The sequence below is a fragment of the Nicotiana attenuata genome, unplaced genomic scaffold, assembly GCF_001879085.1.
Source record: "Nicotiana attenuata strain UT unplaced genomic scaffold, NIATTr2, whole genome shotgun sequence".
In the NCBI taxonomy this organism is placed as follows: domain Eukaryota; kingdom Viridiplantae; phylum Streptophyta; class Magnoliopsida; order Solanales; family Solanaceae; genus Nicotiana; species Nicotiana attenuata.
In genome coordinates, this window is record NW_017672311.1 from 37,906 (window position 1) to 60,164 (window position 22,259).

Consider the following 22,259-nt stretch of genomic DNA (forward strand, 5'->3'; position numbering starts at 1 on the left):
AAATAATTTTACTTTAATACATTAACGGAACCAAGAATTTCATTAAGAAAAATTAAAATATAAAGAAACATACATACATTACTTAGCTATACGGTGTAATTTTCCAGCGAATGAGTATCAATCTTTGAACAAAGATGATTTTGCCATTGTACTAACCGTATATAAAAGTTAAACTCTATCAATATTTCTCTTCTAATAAAACCTGTAGTAGTTGAATAAACAAATAATTTTCAATCCCTTATTATTTTTATACTTATATATTTAAACTTTAGTGTGAGAGAAAGAAATGACTGCGTTTGTTTGAGTCTTTGTCCCCCTCTCTCTCCTCTCTCTCTCTCTCCTTCTTCCTCCCTTCCCTTTCTTTGCACTCAAAAAACCAAATCCCCATAGCATAAGCTGCAGGCAAGTCTTGTTTTCTAATCTCTATATTCAAATCTTGATATTAAAAAAAAATAATCCCATCTTTTTTTAAGCCTTATATTTTTCCATTTTCCTCCACTTCCCTATATTAAACAACAAGAAAAAAGCAGTTTTTTAAAATATTTTTCTTTTTTTATAGTTTTCTTGAATTTTCTTGTGTTTGTTGTACTTTTGATGTTTTGGTCAATATGGCTGGTTTGGATTTAAGCACTGCTTCTCATTTTGTTCATCAACTCCACCATCCATCTGACTTCAATCTCCAAAGACAACCTGATGATATTGAAGTTAACCACAAAAATCAATTTTCCGATGACCATCACCACGGCGATAGTGGCGGCGGTCACCAGAATCAAGGTAGGTCAGAGAGAACATACTTTTATTTACTTAGTTATATCTTCGGTCAACACATCTCCTCACCCTTGAAATCTTGAATCCATGACCTTTTGTCTGGTCTGATATTACATTGAATTATGCGACAGTTTCATCAGGTAGGGGTAAGGTCTGCGTACACTATCTTCCCCAAACCCCTCACCTGTTGGATTTTACTTTGTTGTTGTGTAACAGTCTCATCTAAAAATTAAAATTGTTGGAAAAAATATACTTTTATTTACTTAATTATATTTTTTTACAGGTGATATTGTTGGTCGGCGACCTAGAGGCCGGCCACCGGGATCCAAGAACAAGGCAAAACCACCAGTAATCATCACTAGGGAAAGTGCAAATACCTTAAGAGCACATATATTGGAGATTGGAAATGGATGTGATGTTTTTGAGTGTGTTTCAACTTATGCTAGGAGAAGACAACGTGGGATCTGTATATTAAGTGGTAGTGGGACAGTAACAAATGTGAGCATTAGACAACCTGCGGCAGCTGGTTCTGTAGTTACATTGCATGGAAGATTTGAGATTCTTTCACTTTCTGGTTCTTTCTTGCCTCCACCAGCTCCTCCAGGTGCGTGATTTTATGACCATCTCATCCAAAAATTTAAAGAAATCGGTAGCGGAGCTAAGTTCAACGAAGGGGGTTCAGTTGAATCCCGTTCGTAGAAAAATTATACCCTAGTAATAGGGTAAAGCCAAACTTTTTTGTATATCGGTATGTTCAATGAAGCGGTTACTTATGTTTGACCATCTTATCTAAAAACTTATGTTGTTAGAGAAAATCAGTAGCGCACATAGCTAAGTTCAAATGTCTTGCTATTACTTGCTATCAGTTCTTCTTCTATCTTTTCTTTAGCCGAGGGTCGATTTGAAATAGTCTCTCTGTCCTTCCAGGATAGGGGTAAGACTGCGTACATCTTACCCTCCCCATACCCTACTTGTGGGATTACATTGGTTGTTGTTGTTATTGTTATTATTGTTGTTGTTGTGCATAGCTAAGTTCAATGAAGGGGTTCCTTTGTCGAAAAAGTATACTATAATAATAGGGTAAAAACAACTTTTTGTATATCTATATGTAATTGAATCGCCTTGACATAAGGAAATTAAAGTCTGAAACGTAGTGGTAAGAGGGGTTCAAGAATTATACTATTAGATATGGCATTCTTATATTTCTATTGAATCCCTTTGTTAGGATTTTGGTTCCATAACCGATGAAAATACAGTTCTATTTACTTAATTATGTTTTCAACAGGTGCGACAAGTTTGACGATATTCTTGGCTGGTGGACAAGGACAAGTGGTTGGAGGAAGTGTTGTAGGGGAATTAATTGCTTCTGGACCAGTTATTGTTATAGCTTCATCTTTTACAAATGTTGCATATGAGAGATTGCCATTAGAGGAAGATGAAGGAAGTCTCCAAATTCAACCACAGGCATCACAAGTTTCTAGTGGCAATGGCCCTAATAGTGGTGGCGGTGGTGGTGGCGGTGGTGGTGTTAATAATAATCAATTTCCTGACCCTTCATCTGGATTTCCATTCTTTAATCTTCCTTTGAATATGCCTAATGGTCAGCTACCATTTGGAGTCTGAAAACTACTCCCTCCGTTCCACTTTACGTGATGTATGCTTTGCCGTACGAGGGTCAAGCCGACTAATTCTTGAAGATTAGAGTAATGGATGTTGAGTACTATCATTCAAAAGCTCAATTCGCGTTGTTTATATCGAATGAAATCGATGAAGAAATTAGGGTTCTTGAATCATAAAAAGGTATGAGAATTAGTGTACCATGTTTGTACTAGTAGTCTTAGTGATTGTTGGACTTATTCTCCACTTCTATTTTAGGGGGTTTTAATTTTTTTTTTCTTGGTTATTGTTCTTGGTTTTGTAACTCTATGAATTCTGAAATACTCTTCCACTCTTAATGTTCTGAAATGGTTTGAGAATGCAATCCTCATATTCACTTTTGTTGTCATGGGAGTAACACACACACATATATACTTATACTTACTAATTATAGTAGTGCTATTACTATAACTGATTAGTTGATTTATGTTTCTCTTCATGTTTTTTCTATTTTATCAACCATAGATTATATGTTATAGAAAGAAAATAGAATTTTTTGCCATAAAATAAGGAGATCTTGGATAGAAAGCCTATAGGTTACGGGTTCAAGCTGTTGAACCAGTCAGTCAACGATACTTGTATTAGGGTTCATTGCCTACATCATACCCCTTGGGGTGCAGCCCTTTTCCGGATCCTACGTGAATGTCGGATGCTTTGTGTACCGGGCTGCCCTTTTATTTTATTTTTAGTAATTAACTATACTTGAGCCGAGGATCTTTCGGAAACAGTCTCTCTACTCCCTCGAGGTAAGGGTAAGGTCTGCGTACACACTACTCTCCCCAGACCCACTAGTGAAATTTTACCGGGTCGTTATTGTTGCTGTTGTTGGAATTAACTATAGTGAAACATTAAAAATTAAATGTATGTAATGGCAATAAGCATTTTAATTAGTTCTTGTGCTGGATAAAAGCTCATGTGCTGGGGTTTCTATTAATAACATGTCTTACATTAATGTTTGAGCTGAATTTTCTTGATTTTGCTACTAACTTTTTGGGAATTTGATCCCACTGGTCTTTGCTGAAAACAATGCTTATTTCTCTCAGCTAATTGACCTTTAGAAAAATGGCATTTTCATCTGAGACACATGACAAGTTTTCAGTACTTGTATTTCAAATGTACAATCAATTAATCTACCTCTCAATCTCTCACCCTTTCACCCCTTTACTCGGTGGCGCAGAGGTTTCGTTAAAAAAATTCAACATCTACTATATATACACAAAATAAAAGTTTGACCTTGTATACGCAACATGATTTTTCTAGCAAAAGGGCTCGAATGAACCCTATTCTGCTGCTCTAGCTCCGCCCCCGCCTCTACCTCCTAGCTAGCTCATCATCTGCTCATTATCTTCCTTACTCTTTCTTTGTGTCATATGTGACATTATCCTCCTTATTCAAGAATGTATCTGAGTTCATCTCCTTGTATATCAAGCACTATTCCCATTTTAGTACATGGTTTCTGACGATCGAGAGACGAATCTAGGATCTAGACTTAACGAGTTCAATATAAGAATAAGCATATAATATGTATACATTTTAAGTTTCTTTTATTTCGCACATGATCATATAGATCGAGTTAAAGATAATGAATTCAGTTGAATCACAGAACCTGTTTTTCCTTAATTAAGTAAGAAGTTGTTTATGAGTGAAATTTATATTTGATTGTCAGTATTGAAAAACACAACTCCCATTGTTCTTCCTCTTGTGTTTGTTCTTTCCTTTGTTCTTTCCAACTCTTCTTTGGGGGAGAGGAGAATATAAGAAGCCGAACCGGATCTAGGACAATCTCTTTAGGTTTAACTGAACTCATTGTTTTATCCTCGAACCTTATCATACATATGCAAAACCATACATAAAATGTATACGTATAATTAATTACGTACAATAAAATTACGTTCATTCTGAAGCTACTGACTCTAGATCTTGATTTCCTCCATTAAAAAGAGGCCTCAAGTGTACAACATACTATGTAACAACGTGGGGTTTTTAATATTTCTAAAATGCAGATAATATTCTTCACCATAGCCTTACTTATAAATTATAATTAATCACTATTAATTAAACTGAATGATTCTATTTTGTATTCCAATTAATAAAGAAGATTTTCATTAAACAGTGGACTTTACGTCTTGAAGTTAGCTTTATTCTCCACTGAGAATAAACTCAAAAGGAGTTATGAATGTCAAGGAAAATGGCTCAATTAATTGTTTAAGAGATCTTTAATGCACTGACTTGGCTGTAAAAGATTCCTTAAATATGCTTAAAATCCATATTTTGTACCTCAAATATTCTTAAAATCCATATATTAATTGATCTATTTAGGCCATGCCTATAGGCTTTAAGTTCAGATTAGTGGTGGGATTTGTTTGAAAATTGAAAGAATCATATTATATTATACAAGATGATAAAGATAGAAGTTAGGTATTTTAGTTATGTAAATAGTTTTTACATATATATTACTAGTGCATATTCATTTTTGTTAAAAGCTAGAGATTTGCTTGTGTTTGGTTTGAAGTTCCGAGTAATTCAGATTCACGTGATGTAAGATCAAGTAAAAGGAAAAAAGTGTTTCCTACCCGAATTTTTTCCATTCAAAAAATCTCTAGTGAATGGGAGATTCTATCCGTTTCACCACAACTCTTGATGGTGACTCGTGGGAGTAATATTGCCATTATAGGAATGTATTACATGCAGTTACTTAATTACATTTTATTTTTTATTTTTAGAGACTTTAAAAGAATTTGATTGAAAGAGCGCGCTTATCTTTTTTTTCTCGTACAAGAGATATCTGTAACTTAAGGATTTTTAATTTCTATATACTGATAATGTACAACTTTTATGTCATCTCGCTGAAATGCCATATAATAATAGATGAATGTCATCTATAGTAATTCTAATTTGATATTAAAAAGAAAACAATAGAAACTTGCTTGTCAAATTTTCCTGAAAGTATAAAAATTCTTTACCATGTCAATGTATTATATAAGTTAAACCCTAATCTAAAATGGAGATATCATCAAATATTTATTGTTCTTTTTTTTCTTCTTCTTTTTGATAATTATGGAAGGTGTTAGTGTTACATATTACTAAAGATTATGTTCCCTAAGTCAACTTTGTAACACATGAACATAATAAATCTAAGAAGAGATTTGTAGTATTAGATACCTCGCAAATGCTCTACTCCATAGCAATTTAGTCTACATATGCATTGAATTAAAAATGGCCTCTTATCTTCCCTTATCTAACTTTTGCTATTTTTTTTTAATTAATAATCGTGGTGTCCGAGTTAGATCGTTCGCACCTCTATTAATTCTATGAGGTATTTGTTATTTTTCATAAATTCAAAAATAGCCAGATTTACAAGTGGTCATTCAAAAATAGCCACAGTTTCAAAAGTAATCGAAATTTAGCCACTTTTCATGTAAAGATAAATCTGAACGAAAACACTGTTCAACGTCCGGAAAATACTCCAGCATAATATACTGGAGTTCCAGCATAAGTATAATGGAACTCCAATATATTATAATGGAGTTCTAGCATAAGTATACTGGAACTCCAGCATATTATAATGGAGTTCCAGCATAAGTATACTGGAACTCCAACATAATATAGTGGAGTTCCAGTATAATATGTCGGAAGTTCAAACACAGGTGCTCCAATCTCCAGTATATTATGCTGGAACTTTCCGAGTGTTGGAGTTTGATCACGCCCAAATATGCCCTCTAAAAAGGACTCTGCGGACGTTACAAATATAACCCGAGTATTACGCCCAGGGTCGAATCCACAGAGAGTTAACCTATCAATCACTATCTTTAGACCCACTAAACTCTTCAGAACCAGTTTCCCAGATGTTTGAATCACAGTTGGAGGTCGCTTTACTAACTACGATTGCAAGTAAATTAAACAGCTGTAAATTAAAATGCTAAGGTTGTAAACAATGATGAGAAGAAGCTAAGGCAATGATTTCCCCTATTGAAGGAATCCCTTCTGTTTATGCTCATACAAATTTACCAACACATCTCTATCAATCATGAACGCTCATCTTACCGTAAATCTCTCCCGAGTAATCACAGTAATATACTAATTGCACTCTCCCGAGATACACTAGCTTACTTTATTTAGCACAATTCACTTTAGATTACACCCAAGGCTTCGTTATCCCTAATCCCGCCTTTAAACCCGCGATTATAGATTCCTCTTATACTTTGGGAGTGGTGTTGTTCAACAATAACCTAAATATGCACTCTTTTCCAAGTTATGCACACTAAATAGGCACAGCTAATTGAGGATCCTGTCAATTAACTACAACAAGCCCAAAGTTGAACAAATAGAGATTGAAACTAGCAATTTGTATTCACATAAACAAGATATCCATCCCCCAATAGGTTCCATCAAAGCCTTAGACAAAGGATTTAGCTACTCATGGCTATGGGAAAACAAACTAAGATAGAATTCATCATAACTAGCAATAAAAATCAAAGAAAAGAAGAACTATGTTTTTGGGTATTCTCTCACAATAGTTTTTCTTGCCAAGATACTCTAAAATTCAATACATGCCTCTCTTGGGCGAAGTCTCGCATTTAAAATAGGGTTTAGGTCTAAAAATCCCGTGTTTTACATTTTAGTCCCTGAAGTTTTCTGCTTCCGCCGCGATTCTGCCGCGGTCGCGGTCAAACCGCGGCCAAATGCCTTCTCTGAATCTCATTTTATCCGCAGCTATCTTCCACCGCGGTTTTACCGCGGTCGCGGTGGAACCGCGGTCAACACAGTTCTCTGAATCTTCAGGCCTGTTTTGCGTGGTTAACTTGGGGAATTTCACAGTTGGCCTCTTTTTCTTCATTTTTGACTCCAAAAGTACTCCCTAGCCTTCCCTGGTCATATATCACCTGCAAATCATGAAAAGCACTAATAAGAGCATTTTGTTATCACTTTTATCATCAAAACTATACAAGAAGGTGGTTATTTAAGGCGTGATTATAGTTAAATTCACCTATTATCAGAGTTCCAGCATAATATGATGGAAGTTCATATACAGGTGCACCGATCTCCAGTATATTATGCTGGACCGGTCCCTGTTGTAACAAAATTCAAAAACTTTGCATACGCTGGCTATTTTTGAATAACCAGTCCGAAAACTGGTAGCACATGCTATTTTTACGAATACGTACTGAGTTACTCTATCATCAGAGTTTGGACAAATGGTAAAATCACCTTGTATTTTTATCTCTGCTGAAATTTGAACGTGAGACTTTGCAAATTATTTTATTAGGAGGGTGGGTGGGGGTAGAAGTTTTTTGCTTCCAATTATGAGTTGTTAGGACATAGATATCTAAGCTTACCAACTAAAATTGAATAAACTAGGGATGAATTATTTAAGGAAGACTTGAACTCGAGTTAATTAAACAGATTTTTGTCTTTCTAGGCTATTATTAAACTATCAAACAACTTGTTGGATAGCCAAAATAAACTATAGAGCTGACCAAAATCACGTCTGATAGTGATCTATAAATTAAATGATATATAACCTCCATACTTAGCCCTCCGTTTACTCAACAAGTAACTCTAAGTTTTATGATTATTTTAAAGAATAAATTAGTAGCAATTAGTTTATGTCCAATAACGATTATTAGGATTTGATTAGGCTAATATTATAATTGCAATGACAACTTACTCAACTTCGACAACATTTCTGCACAAATGTTGGTAGTGATTAATTATTGGATTTAAGTTACATATACCGAAATTATTGTATAAAGAATTTTAAGCTATCCGTGTATTTAACTTGTTATTTCAAGGTATGTTTCCTTTATGGAATTTTTACCTCCTATAGCAAAGGTTAACACCTTATTTATTTTAAATAAATACCATTTAAAAAAATTATATTCTATAGATACCTTTTAAGGTTTATAGCAAAATATTTAATTTTGGTTACCTCCTAGCCCAAAGCCACTAAATACGCTACTCAGTTATACTATTTTCTTTCTCTCTCTACTTTGATACGTCCCATTCTCTTCCCCCATTCCCTGAAAACACGATGCTCAATTTCAAAATTCCTCTCACCCATACTATTTTCTTTTCATTCTGATCAATTCTTGCACCGAATTGAATATGTTGGGTAGCAGCGGACCTCAGGCTTCCTGATCGAGTCTTCCCCAGGCAAAAATCCATTCGCAATCCATCAAAACTCAATTATGAGTCTTTAGCATCGTTAAGCAATGAATCAATTTCGAAAATTCTGGATTCGGTTGCAACGATTGGATGCTTTGAGGTAGGTAACCATGGAATTTCAAGGGATCTCATCAAGTCAGTCTTGTCCGTTGGTGACGGAGTCTTTGGGATTTCATCGGAGGGAATTCAATCTGACCAGCGACAAAATATAAAGCCTTGGATACAATGGCCGATGGAGCAGCGGCGACGGAACAGCGGGGTGGACGGCTGAGATTGAATCTGTTGGGTAGCAGGTAATGAAAAAAGGTGTCGCGTGTTGTACCTTCAAATCTCAAAGGTGTCGCGTGTTGTACCTTCAAACGTTGCTACGACGGATTCGCCGGAAATTAAGGTTTGTTCTTGAACAAAGACGACGGAGTTTGGGGCTGAGCAACTTGATTTTCTGTTAATATATTTCAATGTATTTTCATGTATTCATTATTTTTTTTTTTCATTGTAATTCAATGTATCTCGTTGTATTCCATGTATTTCATTGTATTCACTGTCTTTTTTTTATTGTATTTCAATGTATTCTATGTATTTCATTGTATTCACTATCTCGCTATATTCCATGAATATATTCATTTTTTTTAATTAATATAATTTATGTATTCAGATGTATTACATAATTTCTCTGAAGATTGCTATGTTTTTGGGGTATTTTTCGGTTGAGAATCTTTTTATAACTGAAAATACAATTTTTGTATGTTATAATTGAGTTTGTTGAGTTATATTAGGAGTATATTATGTTAACTGATTCACTTTCCGTTTTAAAAACAGTGTAATCCCCTATTTCACGCCGTGAATACAGCGAAATACAGTCGAATACAATAATCTGTCCAGTTGTAATCCCACGTTTCACTCCATGAATACAGTCGAATACACTCGAATACAATACAACAACTGATTAGCTGGACTTCCCTGATTCACGCCTATTTTTGCTACTGTATTCATGAATACAATAGCTTAAATACATCAAATACATCTTATAACCACAGAAAAGGTATCTATAATCCGTAATATAGCAAATGGTATCTATAGATGGCTAATTACTACTAAAAGATAGTGCTTTATGAAAATTTCCCTTCATTTATTACTAATGTCCATGGCATATACTGATAGCTTAAATAATATGATTTTGTAAATTCTTATATAGTCCGTGTATAAAACTTAAAACTCTTGATTCTTTTGGAAGAATATAAAATATTCTTTTCCAAATCTAAACTCCGTAGTAAGACTTAACTACATATAGTTTAAGTCAATTAGTATTTAACCCCCTCTATATTTTTATATACTTTATTTTATTATAACCAGCTAAATTTTAATCTTTACCTAGCCTTTATTCCTCCATATCTTATTATTTTTTCTCTGACAAAGTTTCTTATTAATATATAGCACTTAATGCCATAATTAGCATCTAAGCTAACTGCCCAAATAGTGGGAATATATCAAGAATATGCCAAGGACAGCCAAATATTGAAGAGTTTATGATAACTTTGTACAAAATTCGTGAATTATTAGATTTATTTGACCTATAACAATAGCCTATTATAGCGACATAGAAAGTAGAGTAATAACCTGTAATAACCGATTAAATATTACGTTAATGGTTTTAAAAAAGGGATAATTTCACATAAATACAACTCACACACCTGACTTGCAACATAATAGCCTAGATACCACTTTGCAAATCTATAGCCCAAAAAATAATAGGCTAATTCCTGAAAGACAGCTTATTTTGCTCCCTCTGTATACAACCAGTTGTTTTCATTCTGTTGATTTCCTTTGATTATTAAGCATTTGATAAAAAAATGCAAATCAGCCACAACGCAACTCAAAAATCCTGAATAATACATATTATCTGAAGGTAAGAAATTCAAACACTTTTATGTGCAATTGCTGAAGCAATCCAACAGGATAAAAGAAAAATAAAAACTTGGTAAATGAGTTGTAGAATCCCTCTAACGCTCATACAACACATTACACGAAAAAGAAGAAGAGAAGGAAGTGTCAAACTTCTGTAGAAGCCTCTTACACACTAACAATATATATACATCCTTATAAACTGAAAAAATATATAATTTACAATATTATACACAATGATACAATACTGTATAACTTGTATAAACATGTATAATACTGTATAAGAGGTGGTTGTATATCCATATATACAATTATACACTAGTATACAGTGCTGATAGAAACTGCTACATAGTTATAATTTTTATCCAAACCCAATTTCAGATTCGAGACTTCAAGGTCATAATAATAATGACCAGAACTTCAAACTTCAAAATCTTCCAACATTAGTGGTTATTTTTTGGTGAAATTCAAGTTTGAGAGCTATTTATTTTCAGATCTGTGTGTATTTTCATGTTTCTTTCAAAAATCTTCAATATTCTTCTGCTTGCCACCATGGACGACGGAGTAGGAGCCCGAGCCTTCTTCGAGCCATTAATGGCAGAACTGCGTGGGAGGTAGAGGAGGGGGAATAGCGGGGGCTAGGTTAAGAGAGGATGAGGGATCTATGTGGGTTAGAAAGAAAGAAGTGAGAGGCGGTGAGAGAGAAGGCAATGAAGAAAGAAGAAAATAATAAAAACTCTAAAAGTATGTCTTTAATAGTGGGCTAAAGGCTGAAAAGTTTCTTTCAAGTTATGTACAACATGGGATAAATAGGGTAAGAGCTTCAAATTTGGGTCATTTTCGGTTGGACTATTAGGCCAAGTGACATGGGCCTGTAATTCTTACTTTAAAAAATTATACACTGTAAATATGTATAACTTAGATTCATTAAGAAACTTAGTTTGGAGTCCATTGCTAGGGTGAAGATCCTCTTTTTAGTCCCAATTAGAATCCTTTTCAAAAAGTTTATCTCTTTGCAAATATTTCTTTTCGAAGAGAGTGAAAGAAAATTTTGGCGTAACAATTATTGTCACGGAGATTACGTGTTCAAGCCGTAAAATAATATTTGCAAAAATGCAAAGTAAGTTGTATACAATAGACCTAACATTGTTCGAACTGCTCTCTTTTTTTTCTTTTCCAAAAAACTTTAGAAAATACAAAAGTTATCTAAACGGATACATCAACCTCTTTAATTAATCAAAAAGTCTTCTCCAAAAGGGAACTATACCTAACTAAGTCCCAATTATAGTTCGAAACAAAGAAAGTAATGACCATTAGTGATTATAGCGGGATGAATATGATCTAATGATCTTTCTATTCTTAACCAGAACTATTAATTGGAAATTTCGGGTTCGAGCCTTATGAATATATAAAATTATTCTAACACGGAGCATTTTTTTTTTTTGATGGGATTTATGCGGCGTGAACGATTTAACTGACTTCAAAGTTTGGTACCGAACATTGAATGGAAACCAAAAGAAGAAAGTAATATATAAGTGCATGCTGTAATTGCCCAACATTTAGACTGTTCAAAGTTTGGAAACCTAGGATAATGCCAAGTCAAAGAGTCCAAACAAATTGATTGAAGGGATCTTTACACAAATAACCCTTCATATTTGTTATTTACTTTTTTTTTTTTTGTCATATACATAGATTATACATTGATTATATATGATTATGCACATATAATACATAAACTATGACTATATTATACCTTCACTGACTATATTTAATTTAAGAGGTCGGGTGGGCGGCTATTTGAGTTAATTCTTCTAGATTTAAACGTCAAATCCCATAGAGGGAAACCACAAATCAACTTTAAAAGCCTCAAACAAGGCCATGGACTGTTTAGAAACTTTGGGTTCATGTAGATGTCAAACAGGATTAAATTTTACGGTATAGCAAGTTTTCGGATTGGTCAATCAAAAATAGCCAGCTTTTACTAAGTCAATGAAAAACAGCCACTATTTTGTTGCAATAGAGACCGGTCCAGCATAATATACTGGAGTTCGGTGCACTTGTGTATGAACTCCAGCATATTATGCTGGAGTTCAAGTATACTTATGCTGGAACTCCAACATAATATATTGTAGTATTTTCCGGGTTTTGAACAGTGTTTCGCTCAGATTTATCTTTATATAAAAAGTGGCTAAATTTCGATTACTTTTGAAATTGGGCTATTTTTGAACGACCAGTTGTAAATCTGGCTATTTCTAAAATTTACCCGTCAAACGGCCCAATATTATGGCCCATCAAGTAATCTTGCTATAGTGCAGAGCAATGCCCATCCAATTTTCTTCATGATATTTATGAAGAATTAACCCAAATAGGCACTAACAACATAAATGAAAATAGCATGTGAATATAAAATATATACTTAATCCATGTATAATATCCGTATAATTAGTATATAATCTATGTATACCAGTTAAAAAAAATAAACAATAAATTTGGCCTGGCTATTTATGTAAAAATCCCCTGATTTATTTTGTAGTCCATTTATTTCTCTAGTTTTTCGGACTGAGAGAAATATTACTCGTCTATTTTCATGTTATCGCAGCAACATTGTTGTTGCTTACTATGAAATAGTTAATATTGCTAAAGTTGGATAGTAAATGTGGTAAAATTGGGTTATTGAATATGAAAGTTTGATGATCAAATGTGGATTTTCAAGGATAGTGGGTGCTTTACTGATTTTAGTGTAAATTTAAAATGGTCAAATGTGATCATAATGGATGCTCATGGTCAATTACTGAATTCTTTAAGTATTATCTATGAATATATTATACAATTTGGCCAAAGTCAATGGATAGATCCGCCACTGTTCATGGCGCAAGCATCACCTTTGTGGTATTCATGATCAACGTTTTTAGAACATGAGGGCCAGCAGATAATATTAGATGAATTTATTCGAACATTTACTCAAACTTCTGTTAAGGATATAAATGATATGATGATCATTTGTCTTTGATGATTTCTCAATTTTTATTATCGTCATTTGTATCAACATGTGAAAGAAAAAAAAATATACCGAGAAGCAAAATAATTAGAGATTCCTCATTGTTATATAATTACTTGCCATTATGAATACAGAAGTGAATTATAAAATTGACATAAATATCCAAATATTTATCTTTGAACTGATCTAGGAAGGAAAACAAGCAAGAGAGACGCAATAAGAAATACCATTAATTTGATGAAAATAACATAGAGGAGCAATAAGATAATATTACTTACCAATTAGTATATATTCTTTCCAAAATAATCAACTATTTCTAAATATCCAAAAACTATTTATCTTGAACTCCTTTGTACAAGAGAATAGAGATAAAAATGTGTTAGACTTGAAATTAAAAAAAAAAATACCTTCTTGTTAATCTATGTAAATTTCTCCTCATCATACGAAATGAACGTATAAACAGTCAAGTAAAATTCAATCCACTTCTAATATCGAGTCAGGATCATACTTTTATTCTTTTAATAACTATCTTGAGCATAGAAGTCGATAATTTCCTTGAGATTAAGCTCAAACAAAGAAGAACTATCATTTTGCATCAACCACAACATATGCTCAAACAAGATTGCATCCACATCCACAAAAATCAATTTCTTTGCCCTAATATTCTCATTTACTTTCCCTTCATCTTCTTTGTTCCTCACCATTTCAATCAAAACCCTAAAAGGACTTTTTTCCAATATAAATGGCTCCACCAAGAATTCTCTCTTCTCCTTCCCTACAACCACAGTCACCTGATCAGTATCTGAATTTCCATAACCATTTTCAGATAGTGATTTATAACCTAATCGGCTTGAACGGCACCTTTTCAAGATTGATACTGGCAAAATTATGCAATCCATAAGGCGAATTTGCGATAGCACTAGCTAGGAAATTTGTATGTTTAGCTAAAATACTTGATTTTTTTTTTTTTGAAGGTGTTGGGACTTGGTTATATTTGTTACTTGACTTGTTGTGATAAATGAAGAGTTCTTGAATGAGAGTATGGATTGAATTGGCCAGCCAAAAGGGTTAATAAAAGGTGTGTATATAAAGACAACATATAATGGAGTACAATTCTATTTTAGTGCATAGATCTTGTAGAGTGGTAGGAGTATGGAAAGTGACAGACAATTTGATAAATGGCAAGTTACTAGAACTTGTGAAAGATAGTTGTGAAAGGTTTGTCATTGGTGTGAATTAGTCCCTATCTTATTAAGCTTGAAACATGTCACATGCATGCAAGGATTATACTAGGCAATTTGGGGTAGTCAATTTCACAGGTCGATTCAGAATTTAAAATTTATAGGTTTCTGAAGCAATCGCAAGTTAATATATAATAATGACTAGATTTACAATTAAATAAACATAAATATTTATTTATTTTTTAATAGAAAATCTAAGTTACTAAGTTCATGCGAACTCGTCTATAACACTAAGGATCAGCCATTGGTCAATTTTACAATTGTTAAATCGTATAACTATCATTCTAATTCTTTTTTACGAGTCAAACACGTGAAGAAAAATAAATCTTATAATGAGTGGCGGTGAAATTTGAACCTGAGTCGATAAAAGTGCTTAGACATTGTTTAGAGAAACTTGAGTGGAATACCACATCAACCATTGTTAAAATATCATGGTATAGCCAGTTTTCACACTGGTCAATGAAAAATAGCCAGCGTTTATCAAGTCAATGAAAAATAGCCACTATTTTGCTGCAACAGGGACTGGTCCAGTATAATATACGGGAGTTCTGGTGCATTTGTGTACGAACTCCAGCATATTATGCTGGACCGGTATACTTTGCTAACTCCTGTAAAATTTGCGGGAGACTGGAGCACCAGTGCTCCAAACTCCAGTATATTATACTGGACAATTATACTTGCTGGAACTCCCGTAAAATTTGCGGGAGTTCCAGCATAATTATGCTTGAACTCCCGTAAAATTTACGGGAGTTCAAGCATACTTATGCTAGAACTCCCGTAAAATTTCCGGGCGTATTTTTCCGGATTTTGAACAGTGTTTTCGCTCAGATTTAAAGTGGCTAAATTTCGATGACTTTTGAAACTTGGCTATTTTTCAACGACCAGTGGTAAATCTGGCTATTTTTGAATTTCTCCCTCAACCATTAACATAACCTCCACCCCACCACCCACCCCCCAAAAAATGGATATACAACTTTATTAGTTGCTTATACTCCAACTAATTATTGGCCAATTAGCAACTGCAGAGAGTTGAGTTTCAACTAAATCAAACACCACCAAACTTGTGTGGATTGATTAGAGCATTACTTAGATTTTACTTTGATTCAAGGTAGTTAGCACACATGAATGAGCAATATCTGCTTCTTGATTTTGACTAAAGAATGGAGAATAATTCTTTACTCTTATAGAATAAGTTTAGTGGTAAGTACACGTAGCCATCTGCATTAAATTTGGTACAAAACTGTGGTATTAGAGGTCATTGGTTTATGGCTTTGACATCAAGGATAAAGCTAGAAGACAACTTGCGGATTCGATCGAACCCAGAAGATATGTTCTAAATTTTGTATTTGTGTTAAGAAGTTAATTATATATACACAAAAGTCAAATTTAAATTCACTTATTAGTATTTGATGCCATTATAGAATTCAGAACCAATAAAATTTAAATTTTGGATCTGCCACCACTCCTACTAGACACCAACTTGGCCAGGTTGAAGTTGAAATTTTGCTTGGCTCAAACCTAAATCACCAATTGTTTTGTCACTGTTTTCCAGCACATTCTGATATTTGGCAGAGATAATTATTATTTTCATTTTCCAACTAACCTGACTATTGACTGGTTGATAGCTTCTGTTCATAAAATGTGCTTTCTTTATTTTCACTATTTTATTAGTTCAGATGTATATTTGAACTTTTTCCCAAAAAAAGAAAGTACTAAATATAGCAATTACAACAGCAAATACAAATTTATCATGCATACCAGCTTCTCATGACTAAACTCTTAAAGGCTTTTTTCACTTTTAGCCCACGCCAGAAACTATGTATATTCTATAGCCGAAAAAGTATATAAAATATATATAATTTTTGTACATAACATACAAAATCAAAAAAAAAAAATATATATATATTTTTCAGCTATTGTTTTGAGAGGGACTATACATTACTCCCTCCGTTCCAATTTATGTGAACCTGTTTGACTGGGCACGGAGTTTAAGAATAAATGAAGACTTTTGGAATTTGTGGTCCTAAATGGGTTAAAATGGGATCCACAGTATTTGTATGGTTATAAAAGCTTCTCACTAAGGGCAGAATTGTAAGTTTAAGCTAAATTGTTTCCAAATTTAGAAAGTGTTCATTCTTTTTGGAACGGACTAAAAAGGAAATAGGTTCACATAAACTGGAACGAAGGGAGTATCATTTTTCCTATTAATAAATCAGCAAGTTTTCTAAACTAACTTGGACTTCATAAATTTCAGTTAGAAAAGTGAAAGAAAAGAGGACAAACTTCTAATAGGAAATAGAAGAATTAATATGGCAGAAATAGTAATTGCATTGAGACCTAATCAACTCAGTTTATGACTACCATATCTAACAAATACCTAGAAAAGGAAGTTACAAATAAAATTGGTTTGGCAATCTGAGAATAAGTAAATACTCAAACCACAAAGTCACCTAAAATATACTAAGACTAAGGTGGTGAAGAAACCATGACTTGACTTTCTGCAAATTAGCCATGCCTTTTGACCTATCCTACAACAGATAAACTAAAGGTGAAAACCAAGTAGGAAAAAAAAAAAGGGCAATCAAGCTTAAGTCAAGAACTCGATATAACGCCTATAATCTGCTGCCTATGATCAATCGCGGATCAAGAAGTCAAATACCCTTGGGAACGTCGTGTTCAAGGAAGCATTTTCACATTGTTTGGCCCCAATACGTTGGCATACCGTGCATTGGTTGAGCAGCATTACCAAAAGGTCCCTGTTCGTGGCTGAGAGGACTGCCACCGTTCTCATCCGATGAGTCGCTTGAGGCACCCTGGGAAGGAGAGCTCGCCTCAGTGACCGGAGCACCAAAATTCAACATATTGGAAGGTGGAGTTGGAGATGGTGCCTTGGACTTGGGCTTTTTCCCTTCCGCAATAAAGCTACCCACAACCACCTGGTAGTGAAGAGGAAACCGTTAGCAAGTAACACGATATGCATACAGCGGCATGCGGATTTTCCACAAGCGGTGTCGACATTTAAAGAAGAGCTATGTTGCTCGAACTCTCCGAAAATGTCGATGAATGCGCGTCGGATCCTCCAAAAGTACTGCATTTTTTGGAGGATCCGATACGAGTGCGGCAGCTGGTTTGGAGAGTCCGTGCAACATAGAAGAGCGCAAATACGCAAACCAACTGTGTAACATTATAACATTTATTATCACTTTAGTTTTTGTGAAGGGGCTTTAGCCTATTAGTTTAGTCGAATCTTATTTCTAGAGGTCAGGGTTCGGTTTTGTACCACCTTTATTTTTTAAGAAAATCAGCTAAAATACGTACGTAGGTTGGGCTTCGAACCCCAACCTAGCAAATGAAACGCTAAACCAGTGGACTAGGAAGCACTATTCCTCGAGCAGTGTCTTTTTACATTATTTTTTCCAACTTTTTTGCACATTATTGTATGTATATTTAAATTTTCCGACGAAGTGGTAGTTAGAATAGCACCTGTACTGGAGTGGCAGCCATAAGCATCCCTGCAACTCCACCGCCCAAAACTCGACCATCTGGCCCAGACAGCGACACGCTTAGACCACCTGTTCTGCTACGGCTACCATTACTTTCTGACAGCAAGAATGAACCCGATAATGAGATGATTTCAAATCGGCCCTGCATATAAGAATAACACCATGCTCGATGACCAATGGCGAAAAGGTATGTTACAAGACAATTAGTATACATGCAAGCATCACCTTTAGAAAATTCAGCATCAAGATCACACTTCACAACTTTTGCAATAAACGCAAATCAAATTACTTGTGCAATATGCAATACGTAAGATAGAGCCACCAAGACAATCCAAACAACTGAAAATTGGTATGACAACTTCGTTGCAGATAAGTTTATTACTCAAAACCACCCAAAGCAATGGTTTTCCATTGTAGCTGCTCTCGTTTTTTCTCTCAATCTCTTCTTCCGGCTAAGATAGACAATGCATGAGTTGATGTCAACATAACAAAACCAGAAGGTAATCCTTCATAAAATAAAACAATCAAATATACCTAAAAATTATTAACCAACTACTGCTAAATGATATTTCAAGAGGAATAACTAGGCTTCATAAATGAAGAAGTCCTCTCTGACATCAGAATGGAAAGACCAAAAAGGGGAAAAGAAGACGCAATTGAGTTTCATTTCGTATGGGCTTATTACCATCTGTTGAAGGTTTTATTGTGTTTCATCCCGCTTCAAGTACATTCATCGCTCCTATGAAAACACTTCAAACAGAAAAAAGGACTACCGCACATGCAACAGCAAACTCCAGTAAAAAGACTGTAACATATACAAGACATGCAACAGCATAAGGCAACAGAAAAGGTAAGTGTCTTTAAGCTGAAACTCGTCAGACCTCATAGGTCACAGTGCCACCACCCATTGCAGGTTGGCGAAGGGTGACATTAGATACAGCTCCATTTGCAGATAGAATACAAACTGCCCGTGGTCCTTGCTGTGAGAAAGCCATTACCTTTGACGATATGTCCTGCGGCCAAGGTAACAGATTTGCAATCATAAAGAAAACTCAACCAAAAATTCACAACACGGGGACTTCAAAAGTCAGGCTTAAACAAGAAGTTTGATTAAGTGTAAGATATAAATACTACGTATTAGTTCCATTAGACTTTTTATTGTTAACAAATGGAGCTGTGAACCCCACAAAATTTCTGTTACCATTCACCATAAACGACAACTGATGCAACAACATGCGCGATTTAGATATGGTAGCACCTTTAGTAAATACAAAAACCAGGTGCATGGGTTTTAAAAAAATTCACCGCCAAAAGACGCTCCATATCTCACTTTAAGTTTAACCTAGATCACCAAGATACTACCTCTATTTATATTTTAAACCTTGAAACCCACAAGCAAAAATCTAATGGAAGCCAACTCTGACAACATCTAATCAAAAAGCTGAAAATCACAACCTCCAAGTAATTCATTAACATATTTGAGATATAAGGACGCATAGGAAGAAAAAAAACTCAATGCAACTAAAAAAGAGAAGTTAAGACGGAAGAGCCAAGATCTTGCCTATACAAATAAAAGGAAAGAGAATAATGATGATTGGAACGAAGAACACACAAACGAAACTTTGATGTGTGATATGAATTAACAACAGTACCTTATTTAGCTCATGAAAGACAAAAAGGTAAAATTTTCAATTTACAACTTACAAATGATCCAAAAAATTCATCCTTCCAAACCACTGTATTGCAACCTGGAACCGTTGCACAAAAGCATTACCTTTATTTCACCATTAGAAACTCCATCAAATATTATAGTTTGGTTCTTTTAATTCATCCTAGATACTTGTCCATCAATTAGTTACTGGCGTATCAACCCAAAGATTAAGAAAGGAAGCCAGCGAAATACTATGTACAGAAGTAAATTGATCTCTTCTTTTTCTCTCATAAGAAATTTGAAACTCGCGCCGGTTGCAGAACAACAATGTACAGCACAAAAATAAGACTCATGCATTTGTAAAATACATAGGTTAATCAGAGTTTTGTAAAACATGCTGTTAAAAACAGCATGCTTTACCCCAAAGATCAATAAGCAAAAAGATATTTTACCTCACCAATGTTCACGGTGATTAGATGCGGTGTAAAGCCAAATCCAACTGCACCTGTCAACCATCAAGAAACCCAATAATCACTATGTGTTGGTGCTAAATTGGTAAACACTAATCTCTGTCACAAAAAAGTTTGGCACTTTTCACTTCCCAAGAATTTTTTCAATTGACCAAACTTCGAACAGCATCTTAAGATTTTTATTTCACCCTTTTCCTACAAGAATTGCAACTTATAGTACTTTGCATATCCACATACTAAATTTTAATTTTTCAAATTTGAATTTTTCCAATATATTTGGCCCCTAACCAAACTCATAAGCAAATAGTGCCAAACAAATTGGGACATAGAGGAAGATTGAGGAAACAAAAAGGCAGTACAAAAGTTTAGCAATAATAAGCACATGTATTTCCAAATGAGTTTTTAATTTTTATACGTTGATAGTTTAAATGGCAGGTTAACTACATGTAACCATCCGTAAAAAGTGGGGATTAGGAACCCGGAAAAATAAGGGTTACCTACTACAACAAGTTGAACTACACTAATATAGTAAAAATCTTTACATTATCAATGTAAATAAGTTAAATCCTTTCCAAATGAAGTTAACTTCTATGCAATGACAGTGTAAATGTCAGGTTATCTACATGTAATGTAACCGTCCATAAAAAGTGGGATTATGATACTTATAATCCCAATGTATGTATCATATTAGTAACCTAAAAAATAAGGCACGTTACCTAATACAAAAAAAAAAAGGCAATCCTAAAATATCGCAATGATAAACAAAATTATTTTCCAAATGAGTTTCAACTTCAATGCATTGATAATGCAAACCCTCCATAAAAAGTGAGATTAGTAACCTGCAAAATAAGGCAAGTTACCTGCCACAACAGATTGAAAAACACTATTCCTAATAGAGTTAAAATTCTTTACATTATCCGTGTATATAAATTAAGTTACTTACATTACCAATGTATATAAGTTAAATCATTTCCTAATTAGAAGCTCAATACATAATTTGTTTTATGACGGTGAGATGCACACCCTTCAACTATTCCACCAGGTATGCTACCTCCCACGAGCACAAGTATCAAGTAACTCTACCCACTAAGGCTTGGGCAAACTGAACTAAGATTTCAACCTAGATACATAATTAATCAGCTAGATACATAATTAAAGCAATAATGAAGACATATATATACCAAAAGCTTCTACTTGTTTCTTTCCCGAGCCAGGAGGCCTCCCACGGGATTTCTTAGAAGGGTTATCTCCATTATTACCAGCAGCAGCAGCAACAGAATCTGGATGACTCACCACTGAAGAAATTGGAGTAACTGGATTAGGAGAAAGGCCTAAAGCAATGTTATTATTGTTATTATTATTATCAGTAGAGTACTTTCTGGGCCTGCCTCTTTTCTTCTTAGCAGGTTCAATGCTTAACCCTATAGCAGCAGATGATGATCCATCAGAGTAATCAAGATTTGGTTTTGGGTTTGGTCCAGAAATTGAATTGAATGGAAATTGTAAGTTTTGTTGCTGCTGTTGGATATTGTTATGTGTGGGAAAGTTGGGTTGTTCTTGTTGGTGGGGTTGGTGGGGTTGGGGTGGTAGGGGTGGGGGTGACACCATTGATCCATGGGCATGTGGGGGTGGTGGTTGGTGGTGGGGTGGTAGAGATTGAAGGTGGGGTGGGTGGTGAAGTGGTGGGTGTTCTTGGGAATCCATAGGACAAAAAAGAATATACTGATGCAATGTGAAAAGGGTTTTTTTTCACAGTGAAGTTTGGATTTTGTTGTGTTTGTGTTTTGGGGGGCTAAGGTTAGGGGGTGGGGTGGTGTTGTCTACTGAAAATCTCTGTTTAAGAGAGAGAGAGAGAGAGAGAGAGAGAGTACAGTGTGAAAGCAGAAAGAAAAGAAAAGGGAAAAG

The 22,259-nt window shown here is 34.5% G+C and overlaps 3 protein-coding genes across 3 annotated transcripts; 1 reads left to right on the forward strand and 2 right to left on the reverse strand.

The window, feature by feature from the left end:
- Positions 1-280: 280 nt before the first annotated feature.
- On the forward strand, positions 281-2,771 carry LOC109212689 (AT-hook motif nuclear-localized protein 23-like). Its single transcript, XM_019376360.1, has 3 exons — positions 281-774; positions 1,052-1,372; positions 2,054-2,771. Exons 1-3 carry the CDS (start codon positions 609-611, stop codon positions 2,389-2,391), a joined length of 825 nt encoding a protein of 274 aa, XP_019231905.1. The 5' UTR covers positions 281-608; the 3' UTR covers positions 2,392-2,771.
- Positions 2,772-14,007: 11,236 nt separating this feature from the next.
- LOC109212681 lies at positions 14,008-14,388 on the reverse strand. Its single transcript, XM_019376352.1, has one exon. The coding sequence runs from the start codon at positions 14,386-14,388 to the stop codon at positions 14,008-14,010; it is 381 nt and encodes a 126-aa protein (XP_019231897.1).
- Positions 14,389-17,018: 2,630 nt separating this feature from the next.
- LOC109212687 (AT-hook motif nuclear-localized protein 10-like) lies at positions 17,019-22,259 on the reverse strand. The gene is made up of 5 exons (XM_019376357.1): positions 21,536-22,259; positions 20,337-20,389; positions 19,115-19,246; positions 18,214-18,375; positions 17,019-17,666 (listed from the first exon to the last, which is right to left on the reverse strand). The coding sequence occupies exons 1-5, from the start codon at positions 22,056-22,058 to the stop codon at positions 17,421-17,423; spliced, it is 1,116 nt and encodes a 371-aa protein (XP_019231902.1). The 5' UTR covers positions 22,059-22,259; the 3' UTR covers positions 17,019-17,420.

Coding starts and splice junctions, on each gene's coding strand:
- LOC109212681 (XM_019376352.1), bottom strand. CDS start 14,388: ATGGATTGCATAATTTTGCCAGTATCAATCTTGAAAAGGTGCCGTTCA.
- LOC109212687 (XM_019376357.1), bottom strand. CDS start 22,058: ATGGATTCCCAAGAACACCCACCACTTCACCACCCACCCCACCTTCAA. Junction 20,390..21,535: donor GAAACAAGTAGAAGCTTTTG/GTATATATATGT, acceptor GATGGTTGACAG/GTGCAGTTGGATTTGGCTTT. Junction 18,376..19,114: donor GTGGCACTGTGACCTATGAG/GTCTGACGAGTT, acceptor TCTTATATGCAG/GGCCGATTTGAAATCATCTC.
- LOC109212689 (XM_019376360.1), top strand. CDS start 609: ATGGCTGGTTTGGATTTAAGCACTGCTTCTCATTTTGTTCATCAACTC. Junction 775..1,051: donor CGGCGGTCACCAGAATCAAG/GTAGGTCAGAGA, acceptor ATTTTTTTACAG/GTGATATTGTTGGTCGGCGA. Junction 1,373..2,053: donor GCCTCCACCAGCTCCTCCAG/GTGCGTGATTTT, acceptor TGTTTTCAACAG/GTGCGACAAGTTTGACGATA.